This window comes from Mizuhopecten yessoensis, unplaced genomic scaffold (assembly GCF_002113885.1).
Source record: "Mizuhopecten yessoensis strain PY_sf001 unplaced genomic scaffold, ASM211388v2 scaffold2671, whole genome shotgun sequence".
Classification (NCBI taxonomy): Eukaryota; Metazoa; Mollusca; class Bivalvia; order Pectinida; family Pectinidae; genus Mizuhopecten; species Mizuhopecten yessoensis.
The window spans coordinates 376,332-388,111 of NW_018404662.1; the positions used below are offsets into that span (position 1 = coordinate 376,332).

The 11,780-nt window shown below is 37.1% G+C and overlaps 1 protein-coding gene across 1 annotated transcript in view; it reads right to left on the reverse strand.

Moving 5' to 3' along the window:
* Positions 1 to 10,560: 10,560 nt before the first annotated feature.
* LOC110446338 (hornerin-like) overlaps positions 10,561 to 11,780 on the reverse strand; it is a 1,769-nt gene continuing 549 nt past the window's right edge. The window contains exon 2 of the mRNA XM_021491452.1: positions 10,561 to 11,766. Coding sequence (XP_021347127.1) covers positions 10,561 to 11,766 — 1,206 coding nt within the window. The remainder of the gene's footprint in view (positions 11,767 to 11,780) is intronic.

Genomic DNA, 11,780 nt, shown 5'->3' on the forward strand with positions numbered 1-11,780 from the left:
TATGAGAGTAGCACTAGAGGAAGAGAAGTAACCGTTGACTCCGGGGTTCCACAAGGGACAGTGCTCGGGCCACTATTATTCCTATGCCATATAAATGACTTACCAGAAAGTGTTACCTCTAGCGTACGTCTGTTCGCCGCCAACTGTTTGATATACAGACAAATTAACCAATATAGTGACCATCAACTACTACAGGACGACCTAAACAACCTGGAAAAATTCGGCCAATCAATGAGGAATGAAATTCAACATCAACAAATGCTACGTAATGAACACCAAAGAAAAAGTCACATATTCTACACCCTTAATGGACATATCCTGGAACAAGTGAAAAATAATCCCTACCTTGGACTTACTATTTCAGACGACCTCTAGTGGAACACCCACATACTAAAAATATCAAGAAAAGCCAGCTCGACCCTTTGCTTTCTCAAAAGAAATCGAAAACATTGCTCATCCTCATGTAAGAAAACAGCATATAAATCTCTAGTACGATCCATTCTTGAATACGGCGCCATTATTTGGGACCCATATACCAAAAGAGAAATTGACAAACTTGAAAGAATACAGCGCTTGGCAGCCAAGTTCATTACAGGTGACTATAAAGTGAAGATGGGTGTGTCACAAGGATGCTGGAGAAACTCGAACTACCAACACTCCAGGTCAGGCGAGCACAACAGAGGGTCACATTCATGTATAAGGTGGTTGAGGGGTTGATACCAGCTATACCTCCAGCTTATCATTTTTCGGACTATATATACAAAAACTGTTGTAGGAACATCAGTGATAAACAACTCTAAATCCTATACAGTACCAAAGTACAGTTGTGATCAATACAAGAACTCATTTTTTGTACGTACAGTCATAGAGTAAAACCATCTGGAAGAGGATTTAGTATGTGCCCCTACTTTGGAGGCTTTTAAGAGTGCTGTAACGCACCAAAAATCTCATTGAACTGCTCTCTCTCTCTCTCCCGTTGAATAAAAACCGGAACCGGGAACTACAACGTATGAATACAGAAACAGAAACAGAAACAGAAATGTATCCCGTAAGCAATCCCTATTCGCTAGGTGTCGCCTGCGGTTTCGCCAGGTTGCGCTTCAGGGAATCACCTGTGATACACACCGATGATACATCTTTACCCTCTTAGAGCGGCAGCTAGTTTCAAAAATCGCATTAGATTTTTCGGTCAAACCTTAAAAAGTCCATACAAATATAAATCAGGAATCAGTCATCAGAGAAAAGTTTATTTAAATATAACCGATACTTTGTTCACATAAAGTGACGTTACAATAGAATGACGTCAACGTTATGACTATTTCCAGCAGATGTCGCGCACCTGCTACAAAAGAAAACCCTTGTTATTAAAGAATTATTTTATTTTTTGTTGTAAGTTGATGTTTTTCTTTCGTTGCTTGTACATGTATGCGTGTTTTTGTTGTTACTGTATGTATGATGTCTGTCTAGAAATGAAAGGAACAGGCGGTTTTTTGTCATAGTTTGAAAGTTTATTCAAAGTTTTTCTTGAAATAGCAAATATTTTAGCTGGAATTACATGTAATTTTTTTATTTCAAGTATTTCATTGTATCAGTTATTCCTCACTTTGCATTCCAATGTTACAATGATGAACCAAGAAGCAGTCTCTGACGCACAGCCCAACTGTACAGTGTCTACACCATGTCCGAACTTTTCTATTGGATGAGATTTTCTTTTCTCTTTTTTCCTCCGCTGTTTTATAAAGAATGTGGCGCCCAGTTCCGCCTCTGGTCACATATAAGTTTCTTCCAACTACAGGCTGGACGCGGATATCCCCAATCAATCCCAGCACAATCTAGTGCTGGAACTTTACTGGGCCAGCTTTCTCCGTAAAAGAAAGGACCTCTAGTGGCAGATGTAGGCATTAACTAAAAATATCAACCTCACGATGAACTAGAGATTATCTATTAGGATCGACAATAATTGAATGGTAATTGTTTGCTACATTATAATTCGACCTAATACTAAGGAAACAGAAGCGTCATTCAGCACTCTTTTAGTTTCAATAAGGGACAAACTGAATCAAGAAATAATAAAATATCGATTCGTGAATGGCAAGATATGCTGATCGATATTCTATCAATAAATTCATGCATAATTTCGCAGACCCGAAGACGACTGAAATTAGACCAAAAAAATCAACATACAAAAAAAACAAAAAAAAAACCCACAGGAAAACAAAAACAAATCTATAAGTTAACATACAACAAGCTGTAACTAGAAGATTGAAGAGCTTCACGGATCGAGGGTCATACACAGATATATAATAATAAAATAATGTACACTTAAGTTTAGGTCTGAGGTGTCATTTTTATTCCAATTTTTTACGTAACATTTAGTACCTCACCTATTTAAACTTTTAAAATGGAAATATTGTATTCACATTCCACAGTCTTGAATATTGAAAAATAAATTGCCTTTCTTAAAAATGCATGCCAAAATCACAAAACACAACCGTTTGAGTTTGAAACGATTTCAACATTAATAGCAGGGCATAAACCTGTAAAGAGATATTGGAGGAAATTCAATTCAGAAAAGTCAGTTACGTGTGCAGCTGCCGCGCTCCCGGTACAATTTCCCTTTTCTTTCGGAATTTGATGCTATTTCAAGCATTAACATTAATAAGATTTTTTACGATTCCGAACAACCTGATAGATAAATGAAATCTACCCTGAGTGAGTATAAAATGTACAGATGATTACGTGTAATGCATTGTACCGAGTGTTTAGTTGTGACGTTGTTTACTTTGTTCCTTTCTGTACACAATGTAGTGTTATTGTGATGTATTTGCATTGTGACATTGTTCTTTACATTATCACCCTGTCAAACCTGTAACGTTGACGTCCAGTAGCAACGACGGATTTACGGTAAAGGCAATGCCGGTGTCCGGTCTATTTGGGTTTACGTTAGGCAAAATTGTACAACAGTTGAAAGTATCAGATTTTTCTATATGTTACTTTTAATTTATTATAGTTTAAGCACCAAGCCTTTTCGGATCTACAACTATCATTATCATGTTTCATGCTGAAAATCAAATAAGCCGAATTTCTCAATCATTCGTGAAAACCTCTTGTGCCTGCTTTGTATTTTGTGCAATTTTGCGCAATTTTCTTGATTTTGTACAGAAAACGGGCAATCCAAGTACAGAGATTCTTTAAAAAATGGATCATTGGCACTGTTGATCTGAAACTGTTTTTATTAAAATTCTTTAGAAAGAGTATGCTTTTTGCTTTATATTGGCCAACATTTATTAAAGGTAACGAGGGGTTGGACAGTTACTTATTTTGACAATTGACGGGTGCAGCGGTGACCTTATCTACTCCATTATCCAATATAACACTTATCCATACATGTATATGCATTTTCCAGCGACACTGATGAATATATAGCATTTATAGATATGTTTTTCCAGATAACTTCTGCAATGCGTTAAGTCTGTAAACACCTGTAAACACCTGTATATTTTGAACAATATCCTTTACACACGTATACGTAAAAAATGCCTTCAAAACAACCACACGTTTCTAAAATAAAATCATATCATCAATATTGTAAACTGTTAAAGTTATAAAACTTTTTATTTTTATACTTTAGGTTTCAGAAAACTTGTTGGATTTTTATTAAGTTGACCTATAGTAAAACTGATAATCCTAAGCGGACGGAACATGGTGCTGTACATATTTACCTGGTATTCTGAACTGACTTATTAGCTGTTTGCATAAGTGCTTCCTGACTACGAATGTATTATGACTATTGAACGTTACAAGGTGTTGACTCTGCTGCTGGTGGACTGTCTGTCAGTCCTTGATGATGGCCGTAAAGTTGTAAAGAGGTATGGCGGAAAACTGCCCGTATTTCCCTAAGTCGGCATTTATGAAAACGGGGAAAAATATTAAGGAGTAAAACATTTCGTGTAGCAAAAATGCATACAAAAGATACAAAACCAATTGAATATGAATTTTTAAACTGCTGAGAATTTAGGTATTGCTAATATGATACTGCAAATATAGCCATATACACTATATCTATGAAAGTGATGGGGTTTCCCGGAGTTAAAAAAAATACTTTTAACACTTTCCCATCCGATGACCAACTTTTGAATAAACTTTTTGTGACCGTGATGTAATATGCAATAACAAATCGTATTACGTAAAAGTGGTCCTCCTTTGGGAAAGTACTCAAATTAATGAAACACAGGGATGATCAAGTTTCTCTAAACTGCGACCGGTGTTTCTCGGGTTAAATAAGTTTGTACTTGCCAATATCTATTTGTTCTATGTAGCCAGGGACGTATAGTGAAGGGGATTAGCAACTCCTTCTCTGCCTTACCAATTTTATGACACGTCAATCTAGACTTACCTCCCCCTGATTCCGGAGCAGATAGCGAGCGCCACCTATCTCAATTTTGGCGTCGATACCGCTTCGTTAGATGCAGAAGTTGGTGTGAAAACAAACCAATCTCGATAAGTGTTCTTACGTCTTTTGTTTATCCCATTGTAATAAGCTGATTGTATTACTTTTAATTGATAAAATCTGTGGTATCATAGTAATTGATGTCTCGTTTTTGGGGTATATTTTTCTATTTTTAAACGCGATGTAACGCGTGGGTGAGAGTATTGTGGTGGGCGTCGATAAACAAAAATGCGGGATAAAAAAAACCCACATGTATGTGAACCACCTCACTCCAAAAGTATTTGACCGATCTTTTTTAAATTAGCAGCAATAGAAAGCTGAATAAATTTTATAACGACCCAACCCATTTTAATTGCAAATAACATAATTTAACTTGTGTTATTTTTGTGTCAAAAAGACTAAATATCAGCATTATTTTTCACTGGAACGTAAATCATTATTGCGAAAGTAGTTGGTGACTGCTCACTGTTTTGATTAAATTTTATAAACTATCGATTATATTTTTTAAAACAATTAATATCAATAAACAGCTGAGTAATTTCTATGTTAAGTAGGCCTGATTTGATTTGCATTACTTGGAACGATAGCGATGTCACAGATGAAATTACTCGTCTGGTAACGAAGGACACGTGTTGTTAAAAACCCTAAACAAAAATGCGGGATAAAAAAAACCCACATGTATGTGAACCACCTCACTCCAAAAGTATTTGACCGATCTTTTTTAAATTATCAGCAATAGAAAGCTGAATAATTTTTATAACGACCCAACCCATTTTAATTGCAATTAATATAATTTAACTTATGTTATTTTTGTGTCAAAAAGTGTAAATATCAGCAATATTTTTCACTGGAACGTAAATCATGGCGAAAGTAGTTGGTAACTGCTCACTGTTTTGATTAATTTTATAAACTATCGTTTGTATTTTTTAAAACAATTAATATCAATAAACAGCCGAGTAATTTCTATGTTAAGTAGGCCTGATTTGATTTGCATTATTTGGAACGATAGCGATGTCACAGATGAAATTACTCGTCTGATAACGAAGGACACGTGTTGTTAAAAACCGTAAACAACCGGAAATGTTAAACGCAACAAAAAAGTATCGCCTGCATTCGAGGATCAGCTCATTTAAAAAATACTTCTTTTTGAAATTTACAGCGATAGAAAGTTGAATAATTTTTTGATATGTAGTACTAATTTTTATGGCAAAAAATAACAAATAACTTGTGCTGTTTTTGTGTCAAAAAGTGTCAATATTAGCATTATTTTCACTGGAACGTGCTTTACGAAATGTGATTTGTTGTAATAGCCACCAACACAGCCGAAAGGCTAGACATAGTGGCAACGATAGCCCTGTCCCTGGAATAAAAAGAAGACCTACTAATACACAGTCCCAATTAGGGCTAACCGTTATCAAAATACTTCGATCTCGGCGAGATTGTGACATGACACCGAAAGCAGGTGCGTGCTTAATTTTAACGCTAGTGCGCAAGCGCGGGCTGATCGAGAGGGGCTCTCGATGACTTCGCGGTTCGGCGAACAAACACAAAAGCGACGTGCTATAGAATCTTGACTGGGGCAGAGTTGCCAATCCCCTCTATATACTGTCCCTGATGTAGCCGAATGTGTAACGCAGTTTTCTTGCGACTAGAAAATAATCTTTGCAGGTTCGAATCCTCCTTCAGTTATTTTTTTTTTAAATATTTAGGCATGTGATCATTTTCCTTAATAAGGCAATGGTGGTTTTTTAAATCGATGGAAGATTTTGTTTACATTTTAATAACATACCTTTTGATTTATCAGTTTTGTTAGTAATTACTTCTATCGAAGCATGTCAACAAATCCCTGTACACGTGTACAGTGCAGCTACGCCTTGTAGGTAAGACACTATTTTTGATGAAATTTATGATTTGTTTCACCATCCAAATGGCAAAAGTAATTATATCAAGTGCTTAAACACCAACAAATAATGCCGATATACCAAATATGTGGTCTGTTTACAATAATCTATGCTTAGACACGGGATTCCGATATTTCTACCTGTATAAAAAATACCTGAGGACGCGTCATAACAGTGCACGGTTGGTGCGCGCACTAGCGTAAGATAGCTTTGGGGAAATAGGCATAGCAACCCGCCATATCTCTTTCTAGCTGAAATGATTTTCTCACACGATGTCCGTAAACTTGTACATTTGTAGCCGAAATTTATTCTGACACGGTTTTTATTAAATAGTTGTTTAAAAATATCTGGTTTAGCCCAACGTTTCAAATTTATGACGATTTGAAATATTTTGTTTTTACATACTAGCTGTCGTTACACTTGAGACATGGCCATTTCATTCTTTTAACCCTATTACTACCGATGAACCCTCAGTGGTTGAGTTTAATTGTTATTTGGTGCAGTGCATATTTACTTTGGCCTCCTGCTTTGACTTATATTACTATTTTTTGTTTCTAAGAGATGCTCCATTACTTCGTATATCTACTGGTTATTTCCTACCAAATATACTCAATCACTTTTAGTGACCATGGTTTATTATTTCCTGTTAAAATATTATCAATCATGGTTGTATGCATACATTAAAAAGCACGCTTCATTATTTATCGAAATAAACGGTTTTAATTTGTATTAAATGGCGTAATTATATATAATTATGTATATATGTCTATGATAATTAATATTGCCAAATGATGAGCCTTTCAGAAGAAAAAGACAATATTACATTTTATTCAATAATGTGATATATTGACGGAAATATACCAAGCTTATCCTATCCATGATGCGGGAAATTAACAGACATATTTTGAGAGAAAATAACACGGCTATACATCTTAATTGTTATATGCTTAGTTTTATGTTTTTAGGAAAGAGGGTTAAAATGTACGTAACTTGTGATTATTTGATATCCTAATTATTTAATTTAAACAATAATATTTTCTTTATAATTCTTTTTTTTATAATTGCTTTCCAAGTTTCAGTTTTATTGGATAGTTTTGAGTAAATCTCCTTCCCTCTTACTAGTAACTTATCATTGCACAATTATTACCTAAATTCAATATTTAATTTATGACTATCTGGGTTACACTGTACATCATTCCCCTTAAAATTTTAATTGAAATTTATAATTAAAATTCGAATTATAGTATTGCCAGAAAAAGTACGATTGCCGGTCATGTACGTGTTATATGTAAATGACATCAATTGCTCATCCATTCTTAAGTAATAATATTTGTCTTGTGTAAAGTCTTTATTAATAAACCATTAAGAAAAGCTTCATAATATAATATTTCTAGTTTGTCACGATGAAATGTAACATAAAGAGTTCCGTCAACACGGCCCTGTTTAACTGCCGGTATCCGATACCCGCGGGCAATGACTGGTGTTTATATACGACACCTGAGCATATTAAATCAAAACTCAAGTGCTGTTCAAGAGAGCACAGCTCTTCATCCACTGTCCGAATGCGATGACCAACTCATTCAAAGTGACCGTTTGACCCGTAGGGTAATATTTGAAAAGCACTGGACAGACTAATTTTTGTTTTATTTTGTATTGAATTTTTGTTGGAACTTAAAACTGAATTGAAAATAAACTTTCAAAAGTGAATATTTATTTTAAATTCAACTAAACAAGTTTAAACTTCTTCGTTTTCCTCTTTTTGTATCGTTTTAAGATAGGGATCGGATCAAAGTACCGACACGTAATCTTAAAGACGAAAGGTCAACTACATCGCCGAGGATTTGTTAATGTAAATAGTCCTCAAACAGGATTACAGCTGGACACTGCCAATCATTTAATCCCGAGTACCGGACACTCGACGAATTCACCACTATAAACATTTATACTCTTATATAAGCTAGCTCTTACAAATTTACTATCAATAACACACACGTCAACTTTTATCTCTGGACAGTTTGAGTTTTTTTCAAATAGTTATTCTTGGTTATTAAAACTGATACGTGTTGACACAAGGAGTTCTCTGAGTCAGCTACCAATATACAGGTAAATATTTAACAACCTATATGTTATGAGTAGTTGAATTTGTTATTATCCACTGCAGGTATTCACTTTGATCTAGCCGCTATCTGTAGTAAAAATTAGTTATCTATTTATTTCAAATTTAATCTTAATCTGTCATCAAATTATTAGTTTATATGAAATGATACATACTGCCGCAGTGACTGTGATATACTGGGAGGAATGCCTGAGTCATCAGCTGACGTGTACGTTACAGATCGTCAAATTGACCTTTTCGTTTTGCGGACGTTGTAACGTTGAACCACCCGAAGCACTCATTTGATCGTGCATTCCCTTTACTTTTATCGAAATGTTGAAATTTAAGCACAAATGTTTATTTAAGTTCTCCTCTCGTCCTGCGTAAACCATTTAATCAAGTGCGTACATACATTTGGTTATCGCATGACGAATGTCATTTAATTGTTTTACGAACAAACGTTGGGTTTATTTCAACAGTTTAATTTCACGTTCTGTTGAACTTTACATGATAATTAGCAATATCAAAAGGGAAGATGTAATGGGACGCTTAAGTGAAAAGCGATAAGTAATGGCATCAGGCAAGGACATTCCACTCTGTCTCATTCGGTCAAAATATATTCTAATTTTGAAAAGGCCAAAGAGAAACGGATCCAGTGTGTCATATCTTTATTATAGAAATATATATAAATTTAAACGTTTGAGTAAATAACCATAAATAGATCTATTTATATCTTAAAGTCAAGCGTTTAGACGTCAAACGTCGTCACCACCTCTTTATCCTTATGAGAACGTGATATTACTTAGACCTTGACCTACTTGGCGGGTGATTTCGATGAAGTATAAGACGCTTAACCTTCCGCAACACATGGTCTTATTATCCTGTTATCTTTTCAAGTATCACAATATTAATATTTTCTTTATCTATTGCTCTTGGTATTTTTATATTGATTGATATGCTAGCATGTTGTTTATGTATCCCATTTGTCACACTTTCGTCGTATGACACGTCCTTAAATGACCTAAGCTATTGATTGGAGTTTAACAAAATAAAAATAAATCATCGTATGAAGTTGTCCAGGCACTCATCAAACAGGGGCGTCATGTGACGTCATAGACAAATTATATTTCTCTTCTTCTTAAGATATCGACGACACAAATATTCGCTCATCTCTGGCTTTTTAGAGGGTCACTTTTTAAATGTTATATATCATAACAATAGACGTGATAAATTTATCACAGCTAATCCGCGTCTACAAAGTGACATTATCTCCGAATTTCTTTTTCACTGCAAATTGTAGGTTTTACTTCCATTTATAGTTTGAGGAGAAATTCTATCCGGCGTATTTCTATGTTTTCTAGATACAGATAATCTCGGTGATATCAACTTTGATATGTTATCAATGCGGGTAGTCAATATATGCCACTATGGGAAAGACAGTTTTTGTGAGAGTTTATCTTAAAGACATGAACTCTATAATTGATAGATTGTAATGTCCCCGATCTTGTTATTCTCTTTGTTCATACAAAAATCTCCAGAATTTCCTGTTGTAATAAATTATTGCTTTCAGATACCTATTCAATTTACGAAAGAATAGGCACACATTCTTTTACGATTTGTTTAAAAGTAGTAAGAATAGTCTTAGCTTCCTTCATAATTCATGAGTTTATATTTTCCTGTCCCAAAGTATTTTCATTTAATATCCGATCTAGTTATGATAATACTTTCAAGAATATTTGCGAATTAATTGCATTCGCAAAATAAGAAAAGCTCTGACGTTATATAAGTTTTCTTTTATATTGATATGGTATTTATAATCATAAATAATTCATTTATTTATATTGTTTCAAATGTTATGGGAAAAGAGGTAATAACGACAGTGCAGACAAAGACATGTGCCATATTTTCAGGGCAATCCGCCCCTTTTTTCAAGACATAAATAGCCCACGTATCTATTTAAGTAATACGCTTCCATGGATCCAGTTTCCATATTTGATTATAAAATTGTACTGTAGTTATTACTTATGAGACCTATATTGTTTAACATTTTTGTATTGATACCGTATTTCTCGATCTTAAATGCAACTTTTGTTTTAACATTTATTATTTTGATACTAATCTCTTAAATTGTCCTCTGACGGTGTACCTCCTCTGTCGGTTGTCCTCTGAAGGTACCTCCTCTGTCGGTTGTCCTCTGTCGGTACCTCCTCTGTCGGTTGTCCTCTGTCGGTTGTCCCCTGACGGTACCTCCTCTGTCGGTTGTCCTCTTTCGGTTGTCCCCTGGCGGTTGGCCCCTGACGGTACCTCCTCTGTCGGTTGTCCCCTGACGGTTCCTCCTCCGTCGGTTGTCCTCTGAAGGTACCTCCTCTGTCGGTTGTCCTCTGTCGGTTCTCCCCTGACGGTACCTCCTCTGTCGGTTGTCCTCTGAAGGTTCCTCCTCTGTCGGTTGTCCTCTGTCGGTTGTCCTCTGACGGTGTACCTCCTCTGTCGGTTGTCCTCTGACGGTACTTCCTCTGTTGGTTGTCCCCTGACGGTACCTCCTCTGTCGGTTTTCCTCTTTCGGTTGTCCCCTGTCGGTTGTCCCCTGCCGGTACCTCCTCTGTCGGTTGTCCCCTGACGGTCCCTCCTCTGTCGGTTGTCCTCTGACGGTTCCTCCTCTGTCGGTTGTTCTCTGTCGGTTGTCCTCTGTCGGTTGTCCCCTGGCGGTTCCTCCTCTGTCGGTTGTCCCCTGGCGGTTCCTCCTCTGTCGGTTGTCCCCTGGCGGTTCCTCCTCTGTCGGTTGTCCCCTGGCGGTACCTCCTCTGTCGGTTGTCCCCTGACGGTTCCTCCTCCGTCGGTTGTCCTCTGACGGTGCCTCCTCTGTCGGTTGTCCTCTGTCGGTTGTCCTCTGTCGGTTGTCCCCTGGCGGTTCCTCCTCTGTCGGTTGTCCCCTGGCGGCACCTCCTCTGTCGGTTGTCCTCTGACGGTACCTCATCTGTCGGTTGTCCTCTTTCGGTTGTCCCCTGGCGGTTGGCCCCTGACGGTACCTCCTCTGTCGGTTGTCCCCTGCCGGTACCTCCTCTGTCGGTTGTCCCCTGACGGGACCTCCTCTGTCGGTTGTCCTCTGTCGGTTGTCCCCTGACGGTTCCTCCTTTGTCGGTTTTCCTCTGACGGTACCTCCTCTGTCGGTTGTCTTCTGACGGTACCTCCTCTGTCGGTTGTCCCCTGCCGGTACCTCCTCTGTCGGTTGTCCCCTGACGGTACCTTCTCTGTCGGTTGTCCTCTGACGGTACCTCCTCTGCCGGTTGTCCTCTGACGGTACCTCCTCTGTCGGTTGTCCTCTTTCGGTTGTCCC